Source organism: Branchiostoma belcheri, unplaced genomic scaffold, assembly GCF_001625305.1.
Source record: "Branchiostoma belcheri isolate BF01 breed outbred unplaced genomic scaffold, Haploidv18h27 scaffold6, whole genome shotgun sequence".
Taxonomy (NCBI): Eukaryota; Metazoa; Chordata; class Leptocardii; order Amphioxiformes; family Branchiostomatidae; genus Branchiostoma; species Branchiostoma belcheri.
In genome coordinates this window covers 2,301,961-2,320,371 of record NW_017804242.1, presented here as the reverse complement: position 1 = coordinate 2,320,371, position 18,411 = coordinate 2,301,961, and the positions used below count along the sequence as shown (strand labels likewise).

The 18,411-nt window shown below is 42.6% G+C and overlaps 3 protein-coding genes and 1 long non-coding RNA gene across 9 annotated transcripts in view; 2 read left to right on the top strand and 2 right to left on the bottom strand.

Annotated features, from left to right (window-relative positions):
• Positions 1–54: 54 nt before the first annotated feature.
• LOC109482624 (putative olfactory receptor 14L1) lies at positions 55–2,120 on the top strand. The gene has a single exon (XM_019785429.1). The coding sequence runs from the start codon at positions 656–658 to the stop codon at positions 2,108–2,110; it is 1,455 nt and encodes a 484-aa protein (XP_019640988.1). The 5' UTR covers positions 55–655; the 3' UTR covers positions 2,111–2,120.
• A 3,309-nt stretch (positions 2,121–5,429) lies between these two features.
• On the bottom strand, positions 5,430–7,701 carry LOC109482350 (proline-rich protein 2-like). 6 transcript variants are annotated; one of them, XM_019785038.1, is made up of 4 exons: positions 7,507–7,701; positions 6,891–6,979; positions 6,235–6,563; positions 5,430–5,830 (listed from the first exon to the last, which is right to left on the bottom strand). In XM_019785038.1, the coding sequence occupies exons 3-4, from the start codon at positions 6,520–6,522 to the stop codon at positions 5,651–5,653; spliced, it is 468 nt and encodes a 155-aa protein (XP_019640597.1). In that variant the 5' UTR covers positions 6,523–6,563; positions 6,891–6,979; positions 7,507–7,701; the 3' UTR covers positions 5,430–5,650. The 6 variants fall into 6 exon arrangements, with proteins under 6 accessions (XP_019640597.1, XP_019640593.1, XP_019640594.1 ...); XM_019785034.1 differs by having other exon boundaries at positions 6,902–6,979; positions 7,507–7,700; XM_019785035.1 differs by having other exon boundaries at positions 6,902–6,979; positions 7,511–7,700.
• Positions 7,702–11,243: 3,542 nt separating this feature from the next.
• On the bottom strand, positions 11,244–13,673 carry LOC109482445. The gene is made up of 3 exons (XR_002140953.1): positions 13,645–13,673; positions 12,101–12,224; positions 11,244–11,420 (listed from the first exon to the last, which is right to left on the bottom strand). It is a non-coding gene; the product is annotated as an uncharacterized LOC109482445 (long non-coding RNA).
• A 4,115-nt stretch (positions 13,674–17,788) lies between these two features.
• Positions 17,789–18,411, top strand: part of LOC109482243 (adhesion G-protein coupled receptor G7-like) — a 28,125-nt gene continuing 27,502 nt past the window's right edge. Inside the window, exon 1 of the mRNA XM_019784935.1 lies at positions 17,789–18,041. Within this exon, the coding sequence (XP_019640494.1) occupies positions 17,942–18,041 (100 nt within the window). The 5' untranslated portion in view covers positions 17,789–17,941. The remainder of the gene's footprint in view (positions 18,042–18,411) is intronic.

Sequence of the window (18,411 nt, the reverse complement as noted above, 5' to 3'; positions counted from 1 at the left end):
CTGGTAAATTGTCTTGTTATAGAGACGAACAGCGCAATGAAGGAACGAATTGCTAAGTTTCTTAGTCCGGGCTTAAGGTAGATTGCCAGAGTTTCTGAGTGGATATAGTTGGGTTTCTGGTGACGAGGCACTATACACGTTCATGCAGGTGCTGCCACATGTATTCATGGGTTGATTATACTTAATAATTGCGAGAATGTTGTAATAACTGCTGTTTACTGGTGTTTACGCGTTCAATAACTTTCCGATGTCCTTCGTTTATTTTTTGCATTGTGAGATGGCATGTGGCTCTTCACGTCAGAGGCGACTAACAGGAATGTTCTAATAACTGTTAAACTGTTCATTCACGAAATCATCTCGTAACAAAGGTCAGCATCAGCGTTAGACACAAAGACTAAGACTGCAGGACTTATTAAAAACTTCATGTAAAGATCAGCAACTGAATACCATAGACGTCAGAAGAGAGCTTCATGCACAAAGGTTGCTAACAAACAACATTTTTTATCGCTAAGATACGACGTTCTAACTCCTGAATAAATTGGCTGTCTTTAGCCAGTACTTGTAGTTTAGCACACAGCTGCCTCGTTTCTCCGATCAGCTAGTCAGAAAGGAGAACACTAGTCACAGCTACGCGTCGGTTTTGTAGGCTGTCAACATGGAAGAAGACACGGACGGTTCGCCAGACGAAGATGGCATGGGCCATGTTCTCTCCCTCGGCTCAACATCTCGCGATCTGCAGACGGCGTATCTCGTCATCAGCCTGGTATTGTCGGTAGGATGCGGCATGCTGCTCATCTTCTTGGTTTGGAAGAAAGAGTATCTCCAAAAGCCCAGCCACTACCTGCGCTGTAACCTGGCGGTAGACGACATCGTCTTCGCCGGCTGCCTGATTCCCGTCCGTATCTACTCACTTTTCCGGCAAAACGCCAGCGGGGGACAGCTGTTCTGCTCGGCTGAAGCACTGATAGGGCCCGCAGGTTTGTTATCTATGCATGGTACATACCTCATGATGGCAGTAGACCTGTACTATTTCGTGTGCCATCCCCTACACTACTACGACAAAGTCACCACCAAACGCGTGGTCCTGGGCATCTTGGCGTTCAGGGTCTTGTCTCTCTTCGGCGGACTAGCGCCTGTGGCCTTCGGCGGACTGCCCGAATACAACCAGCGTTGTGAGATGGAGTCTGCGAACAGCACGTCCTTGTCTGGCATCTTCAGAAGCATGAACTTAGTTTTCTGTTTACTTGTTGCTCTCTTCGTCCTATTGATCTACTGCCTTATCTTCAAGGAGGCCAGAAGACAGCAGGAAAGAGACGAGAACCGGGACCTGTGGGTGTTCCAGACCAAAGCATTCAAAGTCATGGCGCCACACGCTATCGTTTTGACTGCAGCCTTAAGCACCACCATCTTCCGCATAGCCACGATACGAGGTCTGGTCAGTGAGGAACAAATGAAACAGCGTGCCCTCGTCATCACTGCACGCGTGGCCCTCCTCCTGTACCTGACGCTATCATCCGTGGCGAACCCCGTCATCTACAGCTTCCGGCTGCCAGAGTTCCGCCGAGCCTTAAGGGAGCTGTGCGGATTGCCGACCAACGCCAACCCGCCGCCGGCGGCACCGACGCGGCGGCATCGCCAGGACGACATGGAGATGGCCACCTTCACCGGTCCCAGGCGTCGCGGGGCACCGGCACCGGCTTCAGAATTGGCGCCAGCTCAAGCCTCTACACAGGGCCTGATCATGCAGTTCACGGCGGAGGACATGCCTTCCGATCAAGCAGAAAAGCAGACAACGCAGGCAGACACGACCCCTGGACCAGCGTCCAGCGCAGGACAACGTGGCCGCGAGACCGCCTCGGGGCGACCGATCCGGCTGACAGTGAGGGCGGAGGTGCACGCCGAGCCGAGGCCACGTCCCGGACAGGAGGACGCGACGGTAAACCTCCCCGGTCAAGTACACACGGATGCCGAAGAAGAGGACGTCCCTACAATAACTTTGGACACCGACACCGACGAGCCAACAGCAGGACACACTTTGGACCGTCCACCTTCGCGTCCGAAGTTGGCATGGGAGGAAGATGCAGGCCAGTACAAGAAAGGCAAACCCTAAAGACGAGACGCTGAAATAAGGATTGTCATAAAACAGTGAAACGAAACAAGACTGTGGAACTATCCGAAAACAACTGTTCATTTAAGTATATGTCGATGGACTTTGAAAATCTGTTTCCATCTGAAGTCGGACAAATGAACGAGTCAAACAAGGAAGAGTTTGGGATTAGGAGTAGGACCAGCGTTTTATCGGCTATCCACAAGGGCAGAGGTAGGCTTGTTTTTACAAATCGTTCAGATTAGTTCATTTACTTGACATCTGTAAGACAGAAGGCTGTTCCACAATCATGATCCATGCAACCTGGAAATGTTGGTTTCCCTTAACATAATGTATTAATACTCTGGTAATGCGTATCATTGCTCACATTACAAAAATGGAGGGGGGTTTTGGACCATCTCACATTACATATTTAAGCAGCCATGGCGCATATTCAAAAGAATTCTTAGATCTAAGTCCTATTTGGGTCCGGTAGTCCGCTCAGTTAGTCGAGCTTGTCTCGAATATTTATGTATCTGACTTAGGTTGAAGATATGCTTTTCAGACCTTGCACTGACCATATTTGTAAGTTTTAGACATATTTATGCCTCTAGAGAGCACTTTTATTTACGATTCCTAGCAGACACACATTAAGTGTTTGTAGTAGTGAAACTTTACTGACAATTTCGATGAATAGATTAAAAACTTTACGTGATGTACAGATACATGCAGGATTGCTTACATATTTTGTCGTTGCATGGTCAGTAAAATTTAAATTCAGGAAATGTACATTTCAATATATATGTCAAAATGTAGTGAGTGAGCAGTTTCAACTAAGTATATTTAAGAGTCATTGCACGAGAAAAACAGGCAAAACGAGGCAGAGGGGTCGGCTAAATTGCCTCGTACTTCGTATGGATAATAAGTATTTGGAACTGCTCATAGTTTATGGAATGACTCTTAATATCTAGACTTCTAACGTATGTTTACAATTTCATTCTGTACATAGTTCTTCAGTCTTGGTATTTATGACATGTAGCCCGTATATGCTGGCCAGCCTAGCCAGTTGTAAATTGTTATGTGCCATTTCTATTGAGTTTGCCACGAACCTCTAGGGCATAAAGTTCGGTGTCTAATGTTTAGTGCATTTGGCTTTCGAATATCTATGTAGCTCTTTGCTCATTTTCGTGTAATGTGGCCCATATACGCATCGACTTGAGTAGCTAATTGCTATTTTCTGTAATTATTCTGTAATTTATGTAATGTTTTTAGTGGCTATATTGCGATGTTGCAGTGGAATAAAATCTGGTGGCTTGTTGTACATATACTGGCTTCCTAGTATCTTTGGTATACGTGTATCTGTTCTAGTGTTTGGTCTATCCTATACGCGTTTTCGCGCCAAAGGCAAAAGACGGAAACATTTCTTTTCAATTTTCATATCACTAGTGCTGACATACTCCTAGATTGCTCCGACTTTGAAGCCTTAAATTTGCGTCTAAAGGTATCTTTATCACCACTACTTCTGGTATATACAGCCTGATCAGCAAGAGAACATTTATAAGAGATTCGGTTGCGTATTTATGGCTGCACATTTGGAATATTTGGAGATCCTTAGTTCGACGCCGGCTGCGGCACATGTACAGCCCCCCTCCCCACACCTTGTCGATGCCAGTATGAAGATAATAGGAGTTTGTCAGGCTCGACCATGTGAAGGTAAACATCATAGAAGAAGAACTTTATTGCACGACAATTGCACATGTTACAATGTACGGCAAAGTACTAACAAAACAAAATAACAAACAATAAAGTAAATGTGTTGAATAAGACCTTAAATGTAGAATAAAATATAACATATCCTAATTACTCAAACAACAAGGGCTAGCACAAGACTTTGATAGTGTTACAGTCGAGTGGGGGCTAATCACGAGTTTCGGTATTTTTTCTAATAACAAAGCAGTCTTTTATATATTGACCTATTTTTGCATTGTGGGAATTATTACATGTAAAGATATATTCAAATCTGTCTCTTGCACCGAGACTCTTGAAATCTACTGTATTTGATTCGAGAAATGAAAATAGCATATAGCGTAAAACATCATATATTTCCTTGGCAAACGTTCCGTTCTAGTTGCCATCGGATTCCCTGGTGTAGCGGTTATCACATCTGCCCAAAGGCGCGGTCACATTTCCCAACCCGGGGCCCGGCCGGGCAGTCGTATGGAAGATTAATTACGATATAAGACAGCAAAACACACAAAAAAAGTTTTAGAAAATTAACCATGAGCACTATTTGTATGTACTCTTGATACAAATTGTTTATTATTCGTTCACGCAAACAACCCGGCCGGGCCCCGGCTTGGAAATGTGACCGTGCCCTAACACGCAGAAGGTCCCCGGTTCGATCCCGGGCGGAATCAGACCTTTGCGTGCTGTGCATGAAGGTCGCAAATGGTATCTGTATCTGTATCTGTATCTGTATAGCCGGTATAACCGCCTTTCGGCGTAACACACCAGCTTCGCAGGCACGCGGCGCGGCGGCAGCTGGCTATATTACACCGATCGACTTGTTCCACCTAACCCTTGAACTTCTAGCTCTAGACATTGTTTAAAGCTATCTATTGACAGTGCCCCTACTGTACTTGGTGACAGTGAGTTCCACTCTGCGATAGTTCTAGGAAAGAATGAATTCTTAAACACTTCAATCCTTGGTTGATAACTCTGGTACTTGAATGCGTGGCTATTTCTTGTTCTCTTCTGGGCTGGTATTAAGTACTTAGTAGTTGGGACATCCACCAGTTTATTAGTCATTTTGTACATCATGCATAGTCCAGACATCTTTCTTCTGTCTTCAAGTGAGGTCCACTGTAGGTTTCTTTTCATTTCCGTGACACTAGCACCTCTTACATAGTTGTTCATACAGAATCTTGCAGCTTGATTCTGTACCCTTTCCAATTTGTCTTTGTTTTTCTTTGTATATGGATCCCATACTGTCGCAGCGTATTCTAGGTTCGGTCTTACAAGTGACGTGTATGCAAGTGATTTTACTCTAGTTGGACATGCCCACAGATTACGTTTAATCACTCCCAATGTCTGTTTCGCCTTAGTTGTGATATTATTAACATGTGCACCCCACTTCAGTCCGCTTGTCAGCGTGACGCCCAGATACGGATGGACTTTTGTGGTTGCTAAAGCCTGACCACAAAACTGGTAGCTAGTTGCATGTGGTGTTCGTTTGTTTGTTATGTGCATAATGTAGCATTTTTCGGGATTAAACTGCATGAGCCATTTGCTTTGCCATTCTTCCAGGGTGTTCAGGTCTTTATAATACTTTACACCAAAGGGGTAAAGTAAATATGTGCATCATTATTCTCACACGAACCACAACCACATGTTCTGGGAAATATCTATCGCGTTTCCAATGATGTTCATTTGAATATGCTAATCAAGTGAAAATGGTTATTGTCCGTCCCGCACTATGTTTCTATGTGTGGGACACAACACCAGCAACATCTGCCTGTGTCCCACGTGTATTGCACTGTTGCAATTTCAATAAATCAAATCAAATCAATCCCCACCATCTCCTCCATCTCCTCCATCGCATCCCGATCCCCCGTCGTAAGATCCGCCATCACCACCGCCGCCACCACCCGCGCATGCGCACAGCATGCAGAGGCAGGCGATGGGAAGGATGACGATGCCGAAGATGACGAACATCAGCACCAGGAGGGTGACGTAAACACAGCCCTGCAAGTCAGCCCAAAATCACACATCAACACAAATTCCGAGATTTCACATCTCTTGGAAATTATCATCGAAGTTTCCGTTATGAATTTCGCTTTATTTCATTTGTTGCCCCCACTCACCTGCTGTCACTCACTCACTCACTCACTCACTCACTCACCCACTCACTCACTCACTCACTCACTCACTCACCCACTCACTCACTCACTCACTCACTCATTCTTCCTTGCATACTACGAAGGGCGAAGTGCCTGGACAAGTTGTCTTACAGATATAGACTTCCAGATAGCTACTTAAAATTCAAATACTTATGGACACAAACACGCACGCACACACTTTGCAAATGCATAATAAGAACTGTAAAATATCCTAGTTTACCTTTCCAAAGTATAAGTACAAGTAAGTACCTTTCCTTTGGGGCTGTACCAGGGCTGGCGTTCCTCTTGTCCCCCGGGTCCGGCAGGTTGTACCGGGGGTGGGAACGTCTGCCCGGGGGGTGGGTAGTTCTGCCCAGGGGGTGGGTAGGGCTGCCCGGGTGGTGGGTAGTTCTGTCCAGGGGGTGGGTAGTTCTGTCCTGGTGGTGGGTAGTTCTGCCCGGGGGCAGGATAACCTCCCCCGGGGGGCACGTACGGTGTTTGACCCGGAACTGGATACGTCGGGTCACCGTGTCCCGCAGGGTACGCTGGGCCATCCATCGAAGGTTTTGAGTAACCCAGACTCGACTCGCTTCTCAGACCTACAAGAAGCAAAGCCAAGAGAAATATTAATGTGAGGAATCATCATCTACCAAACGAAACAAATTTATCAAAGCTTCAAACTTTACTGTTTAAGACTCAAAATGTACATACAATAGGCAGGGGACTCGGCGTCTGTGCATTGTCCCTGAATGGAGCACGATGCTTTGTCACAATTTTACAAAAACAATTACAAAGACGATAACACAATCTATTTATAATTCACCATGCCCCATTTCATGCCTGGCTGCGAGCGATATCGCACAATTTCTGTAAAGAATGTCAAAAATTCTCTTTGATATGGTGCATGGAAGCAAGCAAAGACTTACTATAGACTTACTATAGGCACTGCCAGCCAGGAAACGGACTTCTTGGATGCTGACTGTAATTGCAACCGGTTCAACCGGTTCGTCGGCAGCTGTACGTACATTTACAACAATAGTATGCAAAGGAGCTCTAGGGTCTGCGTGTCTTTTTTCCGTGTCACAGTCACCTACTTCAAATCGTAACTGAACTCCCAATCTATTATTCGTTACCCTGATGTACTTTACCAAATTTAGTTGATTTCGTGTAAAATAGGTGTTAAAGACAACGCTTAACCCATCCCAGTCGACCACAACTTCTCTATGAATGAAACAAAGGAAAGTCTACAAGACGTCCTTGAAGAAACCCAAATCTTTTCAGATGTTGACCACTCCATGCAGACAACGTCTACAGATCTTCTGTTAAATATATGTGCGTGGTTTCTATGCCAGTTGTAAAGATGTGTACATATCTTTTGTTACATATCTGCGTTTTTCTACGCCAGTTAAACCGCCGCATACATGGCATCCTAGTTTTCGCTACCAAAGGCTTGATACGAGTATCATCCCCTCCCCCTTTAAACAAACCAGTTTGCCGTTTCAAACATCGCAAGATTCACACTTGGAGAGACTTCAACCTTACCTACTTTCTCTGATTGATCCTACTCCACAAAGACAAATGAGACCCTCTGGAAGAAAACTAATAAGTATGTCAACGTTGTCTACTGGTCTCGCTGTCACTGGAACATAAGTAAAGGTCTCGGACCGGAGTTTTTTTTCACAATTTTGGATCCGACGGACACCCTCAGACCTAAGGGCTACAACTCCGCCAAGAAAAGTACGCCGGGAAATCTCATTACATCAGTCAACAGAGGTTTCCAGCCGGCTTCCGATAGGATTTTGGTTACTGTCTGTTGACTCTACAATTTGGGTAGAAACTGTAGTCAAATGTAAATTTTGGATACGAAAAATATTTCTTTTGCAGTTTTTTCAACGGACCTGCCTGAAAAAAAGAATTTCCCCACCAGGGTGACGGCTTAAATGCTTATATGCTGAAATAGCTTACTTCGTGTTTTGAAAAAAAAAAGATAGGTTGTTGCCATAAGTTTTTCGCAATCTCCGGTGACGCAAATGCCTTGAAATTAAATTCCACACAGAACGCAGCTATTTGGGTCATCAGGCGACAAACTGCATCACCCTCTGCAACATGGCTGACAGGGGTCGGGTTACAAAGATTCAGAGATCGAACAGCTACATCAAGACCATTCCAGTGATGCGTAGCATATGGAATGAAAGACTTTTTATACCTAGTTGTAAGACAAAGCGGTAGCCGTAAATTAGATTTATTACGAAGATCATATGAAGTCGAAAAAGAAACTTCGGGAGAGATCAGGTCCCTGAGATACTGACGGGTATGGCCATGGATTACTTTGTACATCATGATCAGTGAGTGAACATGGCGACGATCAGAGAGTCTCTCCCAGCCTAAATCAACAAGGAGTGAGGAGTAAGAAGACCCTCTGACAGCCCCTGAAACTGTAAGTGCACATTCATATTGGACTCGTTCTAATCGTTGAGAATCATACACAGTGCATCCATGCCATATTATGTCAGCATATTCAAGAAGAGGTCGAATAAAAGATTTAAAAATAACATCAAGTACAGTGCGTGGTAATCTAAATTTCAACTTGTTGAGAGTGGACACTCGTTTGGATACATTAGCAATCATATGTGAAATTTGAGTTTCCCAAGACATGGTGGAGGTAAGTATCATTCCTATATGCTTATGAACTTTAACAGATTTAATAACACAATTATCAAGTATAATGGGGGGATGGTCTGGAGAATTGGATTTCCTAGAAAAACACATCTCTTCAGTCTTTAGCGGATTAAGCTCCATAAGCCAGGTCGAAGACCAGCGTGATATCTTCCTAAGATCAGAATTAAGTCGATCAGCTGAAGAGTTGGGATTATCCACAATGTCCAGTAGGGAGCTATCATCTGCAAATAAATAGGGGCAGGTAACCAAACCATCCACCATGTCATTTATGTAAATAAGAAACAGAAGGGGCCCAAGTACCGACCCCTGAGGTACACCTGCGCTGACATGTTTCCAGTCGGAACAATGACCCTCAATAACAACTCTTTGTTCTCTATCAGAAAGATAACTGTAGAGCCAATTTAAAATTGGACCATCTACCCCGTTTCTTTGAAGTTTAAAAATTAATCCTTTATGCCAGACCTTATCAAAGGCTTTCGAAAAGTCAAGATAAACCGCTCGGACTTCTCTGTTGGAGTCAAGAGCGTTGAAAATTTTGTCGGTAATACAAATAAGCTGGTTAACTGTCGAATCTCCTCTGATAAAGCCCGACTGAAGAGTATACAAAAGGTTTTGAGACATCAGATGATTATACAAATGTTTATAAACAATTTTCTCTAAGATTTTTGACAAACAAGGTAGTAAGGAAACGGGGCGATAGTTTGACACATCGTCATGATCTCCTTTTTTATAAATCGGAACCACATTTGCCCGTTTCCAGGCTTCGGGAAAGACACCATGGCAAAGTGATAAATTAAAAACATATGCGATTTTATCAGATATATAAGGACATATTAATTTAAGGAAACGGTTATCAATATTGTCATAGCCACATGCCTTTGATACATCTAAGGAAGAGACATAAAGTTCAATCTCCTCAGGTGTAGTAAAACATTCTGAGAAGCGGACATCAGTAAGAAAATCTAGTCGAGGGAGGCTAGACTTTGAGTCATCTATAGTGGACTGGTCAGAGAAATATTTGTTAAACATAATTGCCTTTTCCCTAGAGTCGGTTACATAGGTATGACCAGACTTTAAGGGTGGAATAGTAGAACACACTTTACTACAGTAAAAGGATTTAACAATGTGCAATGGGTCATCACCGTTCCACAGTGACTGTGTAATCTGTCTTAAGGAGCTTTCCTTGGTCTAACTTCCTCATGACTTACAGTTCGCATATGTTCTCCATCAAACTGACGATTTTTCTCCAAAATGTCTACCTAATATCGAGCTATCTGAAAAATTGAATGCATGACATTTTGTCTACGTACATTGTCCATACCTATTTCAAATGCTTTATTACATTCGCTAGCATTGTATTATATACATAATCTTGCGCCAAAATAAAAACAGAAAATACATTTTTATAACCGCTCGCCAAAAAAGACCAAATTTACAATTTTTACACCCGGTCTAGTCCTCGAACACAAAATAAATGAACTAGTCAAATAAATCCAATGCGCTTATGTACATGTATGCAAGCAGATTTCACCAGTTTACAGTAAATATTATATAGAGCAAGAGGGGCGTACGAGTAAATTTATAGCTAAAACCAAATCACTCAACTAAAGTCCCAGCACAAATGGGTCATGATTTCTACATTGATTTAAATCTATCATCTTGCATCATATTCTAATTATAAAAATCAAGGACCAAACAAATCTAAATCTGGTTCCTCAACGGTAGCAAGTCGAAAGAACGTACTGCGCCTGCACAAAACCCCCATTTTCACGGTTTTATTATAGTTGGAGCTTTTGGTCAACGTTGCATCAGAATTTTGCCTGTTGCAGACTTTTGCATTCTTTTCCGACACAACATTTGGAAACTACAGACGGAGTGTTGACTTATACGACCTTATACGAGACGTTTTGACGTGCTATGCACAATTCGCGCAGGTGCAGGACGTTCTGCCGACGTGCTCTCAACGGTCGCTCAGCGGTCGCCGTCTAGTGGACGGGGATCTAATATTAGCCCAGTAACTAGAACACTTTGTATTAGCCTAGTATAGTATCCTTATGTGTTACTTATGTACTAGTATGTATGTATGTCTAAGTCAAGTAGTGTATCTTTTGTCTCCACTTTTCTACATACATTTGTTATGTGTCTGTTAAGTCTTGACCTGTACCTAGCCCGTTGTGGCATGAATGTACAATAAAGGTATTTCATCGTCATCATCATCTAATCTACGTATCTCCTCCGTTTCTCTGTTCAGCACGGGTGGCGTCAATGCTGCTGTCCTTCGATGTGGCGAATCTTCGGTAGCTGTACACATGTGTGGAGCCGGACTCTAGTCACTGAAAAATAGAAACAGATAAATACAGCATTGGTAAATGAACAGACACATAAAGACGTGAAGACACGGGTTAAGGAATTAGATTAAAAGATTCACATTTTACATGAAAATAACATGAAATGGGCATTACACATTTACTATAATCATGGCAAAATATTAAGCACGTGCGTATGCATAGAAATTTGACAAATATGTCACCGCAAAAACCGGAATATAAAAACACCGCGAACATTTAAAGATTTACAGTAAGAGCAACATATACTCACTAGAAATCATGATCATGATGGTAATCATGATGGTAATCATGATCATGATGGTGATGATGACTTCCATGGTGATGATGATGGTTGTCTGACGTCAGAATGGCCCAGGCGAGCCACAAGATGACGCCCACAATCCCCACAAAGAAGTACATCAGCACAAGAACCACGATCCAGCCCCAGCCCTGGAGGAGGAGGCCGTAAAAGAAAAGAAACGACTCATAAATGACTAGAAAGAGAAAAAGGAAAAGAAAAAAAAATGACTAGAAAAGTAACATTTGCAAAGCAAATGCGTTCTGTTTACCTTTACATGGTCAATGCTAACAAACTACTGCTCTGTTATTGTTATTCAGGCACATTGATATATAATATATGGTGAGCAGCCTATAGCTCTGTTCTGCTACATAATGTAACCCAACACCACGGGCTGTCTGCTACGATGCTACTCGTACCATGGTGACAGACGTCTAGTCCAGGTCATTGACCTCATTTGTTTGGACAAGAAGAAGAAGAAGAACAAGAGGAAGGGAACACATTGTTGCACACGTTGCTATCAGAGGTGCGTTGCTAAGTACTGCCGCGAATTCACAATACCAGCTTTCTATTCCTATGGGTTAGTAGCATTTTTATTTTTGGCCGGAATTTTTTTTATTCGCCCGTGCGCACTAGTTTGCCTGTTTGGGGTCTTCAGAGGATGTCATCCATAAAATTAAGGAAGTGTGGCCTTATATCTGGGGACCCAAAACCTGATGCGAAAAAAAGTTTGGCGATGATGATGTGGCAGCGCCGTTACGGATTTTCCTTCTTTAATCTGGAAGCAATATTTCAGATGTGTACTAAGGAATGTTGAACTGTCCAACCTTACCTTCCCCTGGAGAGAGTACCATTTATACGGGTGGTCCCGCCTCCAACACCGACTGCAGAAGTCCATATTTTGGTCTGCTGTAGTGGTAGTGGTAATAACACGCGTAGTCCTGCTGGCCGGCTGTCTGTAAGGAAATTGTAGAAACTGCGTTGACATACATGTATAGTGCACTGTATTGAACAACTAAGACGTTACAATTTTATGTGTGTGTGTGTGTGTGTGTGTGTGTGTGTGTGTGTGTGTGTGTTTGTGTGTGTGTGTGTTTGTGTGTGTGTGTCACGAGTTTGGTCTGTACAATATATTCAGCCACGCATGTGTGTCAAGTTGACAGCAGGTGAAACTTATTATAACTAGAAAGGCCAATATTTGCTTTGGAGCAAATACAGCGATGGGTTCACCACATTTTACGACATGGCAGGGAAAGAATGAGAAACACAAGGGAAAACAATGATTTACATTGATATAACTATAATATGAAGTAACATACAACTAAAACAACAGTTGGATAGCTATTCCCTACTTTATTGGTTAGGATTTTTAATTGCATAATGCAAACTGTTGATTTTCAAAAAAAAAAAAAAACGTTCATGCCCCGCATTCCAATGCTGGAGCAGGAAAGCTTGAAATACCTATATATACCAAAACACTTGAATACAGACATACTGTCAGTATGGAAATGCTCTGTGCAGGTGTTAATCAAGTTAAATCCCAACAGCCAATCAGCAAGAAATGCGCTGTGCAGGTGGAAATGCTCTGTGCAGGTGTTAATTAAGTCGAATCCCAACAGCCAATCAGCAAGAAGAATAGAGGAAAGCTGCATGCCTATTGGTTGATGCCCTGCATTCCATTGTGATGACTCATGCCCAGACGTGGTAAACACGGCACACTAACACAGTAATACATTTGCTATAACACAGCCAAAAAACTCAAATAAAACCATTCTAAAAGCCTGTATCACAAAAATTTAAAAAAACGCCTAGGGGTATTTGCCCATTGTACCTCCATACCAAATTTCAGGACCTTAGGCCCTAAAATGAAGAAGCTGAATCCATTTAAAGATATGGCAGGAGGAGGAGAAGGAGGAGAAGAAACATCAGAAAAAGCAATATGGGTTCACCACCACTTCGTGGTGTGGTGAACCCATAAATATTCCGTATGGTCAAGTGTCCCATATATGTCATTTTCAGTCTGATGATTTTACTCACTACTTTTCTTTTAAGTTATGTCAAAGGCAACGTTTGATGCAACCAAAGGTTTTTCAACATTCTACGGTTCGGAAGAATACTAGATACATGAGATTCCTTTGGGATTAATAAAATTCAGTCAGGAATTGTGATGCCATGAAAGTATAGAGAGTTGAAACTATGTGAGTTCCTTTGTTATATATAATGTCATTTTGGATCGTAGGTGTTTTCGTAATACTGTTTTTTTTGTACTTTGCATGTCCAGCATTGCCTGACAAACAAACAGGTTTTTATATAACTAGTTGCTGGTGAAATAGATAAATTGAAAATTGAATTGAATTGGTCTTTCTGCCGGCTTACCCTGAGTACGCTGGAGGCGGTGCCTGGGGTGGCTGCGTCTGTCCTGGGGGTGGGAACGTCTGCAAGGGGGGTGGGGGTGGCTGTGTCTGACCCGGAGGTGGGTAGCTCTGCCCGGGGGGTGGGGGCCCATCATTGGGGGTGGGGGTGCCGTTGGAGATAAGGGGGGGCCTTGTGGCGGAGGGTAGGCTTGCCTGGGGGCAGGGTACGCCGGATCATCCTGGTACGGCTGCCCGGGGAGTGGGTAGCTCTGCCCGGGGGATGGGTAGTTCTGCCCGGGGGGCGCGTACGCGGGGTCATGGGCGGAGTGAGTTTGACCCGGAACCGGATACGGCTGGTTACGGCCGTGTCCCGCAGGGTACGCTGGGTCATCCATCGAAGGTCCCTAAAATAACAATAATAAGGAATTTTAGACGGAAAGCTGAGAAATTGTAATTTTGTGAATGACCACAACTGAGTTCCTCACTCAAAAATCTCTTGGTCACAATAAAATTTAAGACATTGCATCTGCCTTTGGACAAAATTACAGCCTGGGCTCATATACTTTCCTGTATTGTGACTGTAACTCCAAAGTAATGATCTACCGTATAGAGTCAAACCTGCACATGTACAAATGACCACCTCTACATGTAAGGACCACCTGTTGTGACCACTTGTTCATGGTTACATAATTCTTTCCTATTCACACAAGCATGAAGAATCCTGTCTATAGCGACCACCTGTCCACATAGATGAGAGTTTACCTGTCCCATGACATGAGCGGTCTTCTTGTGCAGTTTCGGCTGTACTTACCTTGTTCTACTGAAGAATTCCTCACCGACGCTGTACCCATGTACGGCTAGTCAGGTACTGTAATGGCCATATTCCTCTGAGTGAATCAAATACATACAGTCCAACCGTCAACCGAACATGACTAAAGAGTCCAGAACAGCAGCCTAACTTCAACACAGTCTTTCATGTTCATGGTTGAACGTGCTGTGGGTCGTCCCGTTCGTGCTGCTGTCTTAACTTTCGGAGTGGACCAAAAAGATAGTGGGGAAGGGTGGGTAAAACTGTTGGTGACTTTCTTGGTTGTCTGGGTTAATGTGCACGTTTTCGTTCTCTTCTGCTGTTTATGTGTCTACGTATTTATTTTGGGTACTTTATTACTTTAACTATGCAGATGCCTGTCCTTTTTTCTCTTTTACCAACTCCAGCATTCCTGTTTAGTTTGTTCCGTGGGGCGTAGACGTCCCGGTCGGGTATACAGTGTCCTGGTTGTCAGATAAACAAGCATACACAGCGAGGAGAACAGTAGTGTCGTGTTACTGCATATTCTAGTTGATGGCTTGTTGCTTGCGACAAGTGTGGAGATTCGCCCAAGGCACGGGTTTAAAACAGTTGCTTTTCAGCTCTATACACTATGCATTGTACGCGTTCTACCTCTGTCTCTCTTAGCAAGAAAGATAGCGTCTTGAAAGCTTCGAATAATAGTCTTGAGGAGCTGTTGGTTCAAGTGACAAGTGCTGTGATTCGCCCAAAGTACAGAGACATAAACGGTTGCTTTTCACTACTGTACTGTAGTGTGCTGTAAGCAATCTATCTCAGTTAATTTGGTGACAAAAACCAAGTGTTTCTCTCAGCAAGAAGGATAATTGCATCTGAAGGCGATCATTCATAATCATTGACAATTTTGGTGGCGTCTTGGACAAAAACCCGACAGCTGGTTTGTATGGACCAATCGGTGGCCTTGTTACATAATTTGTACGGCCCACGGCAACAAACATGGCGGTCACATATCAGGTTAAAGGCAAGCAGTAGTATAGTGATTATTTAAATGTCATCGTTGGGTCATGCAAGGTTCGCAGTGATACGACGTCGGACATTTGTTTATTTGTTATGGGTTCACCACACCACGAAGTGGTGGTGAACCCATATTGCTTTTTCTGATGTTTCTTCTCCTCCTTCTCCTTCTCCTTCTCCTTCTCCTGCCATTTTTTAAATGGATTCAGCTTCTTCATTTTAGGGCCTAAGGTCCTGAAATTTGGTATGGAGGTACAGTGGGCAAATACCCCTAGGCGTTTTTTAAATTTTTGTGATACAGGCTTTTAGAATGGTTTTATTTGAGTTTTTTGGCTGTGTTATAGCAAATGTATTACTGAGTTAGTGTGCAGTGTTACCACATTTGGGCATGAGTCATCACAATGGAATGCAGGGCATCAACCAATAGGCATACAGCTTTCCTCTATTCTCCTTGCTGATTGGCTGTTGGAATTTAACAGGCTTAACTTAATTAATACCTGCTCAGATCCATTCCATACTGACAGTATGTCTGTATTCAAGTGTTTTGGTAGGTATTTCAAGCTTTCCTGCTCCAGCATTGGAATGCGGGGCATGAACACTTCTTTTTTTCTTGAAAATCAACAGTTTGCATTATGCAATTAAAAATCCTAACCAATAATGTAGGGAATAGCTATCCAACTGTTGTAGTCTTAGTTGTATGTTACTTCATACTATAGTTATATCAATGTAAAGCATTGTGTTCCCTTGTGTTTCTCATTCTTTCCCTGCCATGTCGTAAAATGTGGTGAAGCCATTGCTGTATTTGCTCCAAAGCAAATGTCGGCCTTTCTAGTTTATTATGATCTTTCACAAAGTGAAAGGGAGGGCAAAACAGGTGCATACGCACCTTTATAAGTTGCCCTCCCCCATACAAAAACACATATAACGTGTTACAACATCATATGCAACATCAAAATTTACATCGTCAATAACAAGTAAAAAATACTTCAATATAGAAGGTTAAGCATAATTCAAATACATGTATATCTAATAAGTAGTTATAATATATTGCATTGATAAAAAAAGACTTGAGCAAGAGTCTTGGATCTTTTCAGACCAGTCTTGTCACATGTTGATAGTTCCAATAGAATCATGTGTTCCTACAATGGTGTTTTACATTAGTTGATGTCTAAAATAGTGAAAGTTGCTCCCTTAATATTTGTAGACCACAACGTACGTTGAATTATTTCGAGCAATAGTTGTATCTCCGCAATAGCTGTTTGTATTGACAGACGGTATAATGTACGTACCACTGGTTACCATCTTCGATGTTAATTTATTTATTTATTAGAATTCACCACAAGTACAAGCATACAAGTGGAAGGGAGGACAAAACAGGTGTATTCACCAAAAACACAAGGATATTACACTCTATTTGTTGTCATATTCGTTCTGTAGTAAGATATCAACAATATATCGTATTTCGACCCCCTTGCGCTATCCAGCCTTGGAACTTTTACCTCCCCTGGTAGTCAAGTCAAGTATGCATCCTGGGAATGGGGAAAACGGGAACTTCATGATCAGTTTAGATGGTTGTGTGTCTCGTGCGTTACCTTTTGACTGCGAACGGTAATTTTCTTAGACTTAACGGACTAGTCTAGACGAATTGCTATATTTATGTAACATCTGTGTCAATAATATCACCAGGGTCCATAATATCGCCACCTTGAGAAATAGTGTGCTTAAAGATATTTGTACTGCAAAATACCCTAGGTATGTACATTTGATGTGTGAAGGAGTGCATACCAAAAGCATGTTGCAGTTAAAATATCTTTGAGGCAAACTGTTTCTCAAGGTGGCGATATTATGGACCCTGGTGATATTATGGACACAGATGTTATATGTATTTTACCTGTTTTTCGGTGACAGCCATCCGCCACCCCACTGGACAGTGCCATCCAGTACAAAAATAAAGCAATCGAATGAAATCAAATGAAATCAAACAATATCAAACGTAAACTAACTGATAAATGTCAGCCCAATTATCTAGTGACCCTTCTCACTTGTCAGCGATTACAGGTCATAGCTATCATCACTTCACCGAACTTGTTTTATCGCCGTAGGCAAATTACTGTAATTATCGTCCTGAAACAAGGCCACAAACGTTGTTCGCCCGAATGCTTGATAAGTGTTTACAGCTCTAGTTGAAAAAAAGTATTAAGGACAAAAGAATTTACACGACATAAGGTGGAATATCTTTGACAGAAGAGATAGTGTGTGTCCTAGGCTTTATATGCATGAACCACAAAGAAGTGTTTCATCATGCTTTTTCATTTGGGCCATGGCGAGGCAGAACAGAAGTGGCCTGTGTCAAGTCAAGGACATTTCCTGGTGACATCAGTTCTGTATTTAGCGTTGTGTACAGAAACTTCTTCTTCTCTTTAATGTCCAACTACTGTGGAAGACGCCTCCTGTCTCTGACATTAGCCTCAGAATACTCTTTGTACGATCACAGTTTAAAGTTCACGCATGCAGCAGAATGGATCGTTTGCCTTTAGCTTGCCGTGTGACATTAACCCATTTTTCATGGATACTCGTTTTGCTTCTACTGTTTAATGGCGATGGAGTTTCAGCACAAGGTACGTGATATATAAGGCACCATTATTGAAATGTAGTTACTCGTAAAAATGTCGTGTGCACCCTATTACTCGTAAAGGCCCCTATTTGCCACGATTATTTCTTGAGCCGATGGCCACGCCACGGCTAATATGGGTGGGTCCATATCTACAATTCTACTAAGTGTCGCACGTCGTTTACACTATGTCTTCTTCTTTTATCATGTATCTCGTTTGCAGCGCGCGCTATGTATCTTTCATTATGATGGACAAGACAGGTTGCTTATTTTTATTCTTAGTCAAGATCAGTCAGAAACCCCAGTAGTGGGACTAAGAAGCACACGCAGTCCTGTCAGTAAATCCTTCTCAGAAAACGTGACAGGTAAATTTAAAG

Excerpts from the sequence above, each read along its gene's own strand:
- LOC109482624 (XM_019785429.1), top strand. The coding sequence starts at position 656 with ATGGAAGAAGACACGGACGGTTCGCCAGACGAAGATGGCATGGGCCAT.
- LOC109482350 (XM_019785033.1), bottom strand. Across the intron at positions 5,831-6,234 it reads GGTACAGCCCCAAAGGAAAG|GGCTGTGTTTACGTCACCCT; the intron begins GTACTTACTTGT and ends GCTGACTTGCAG.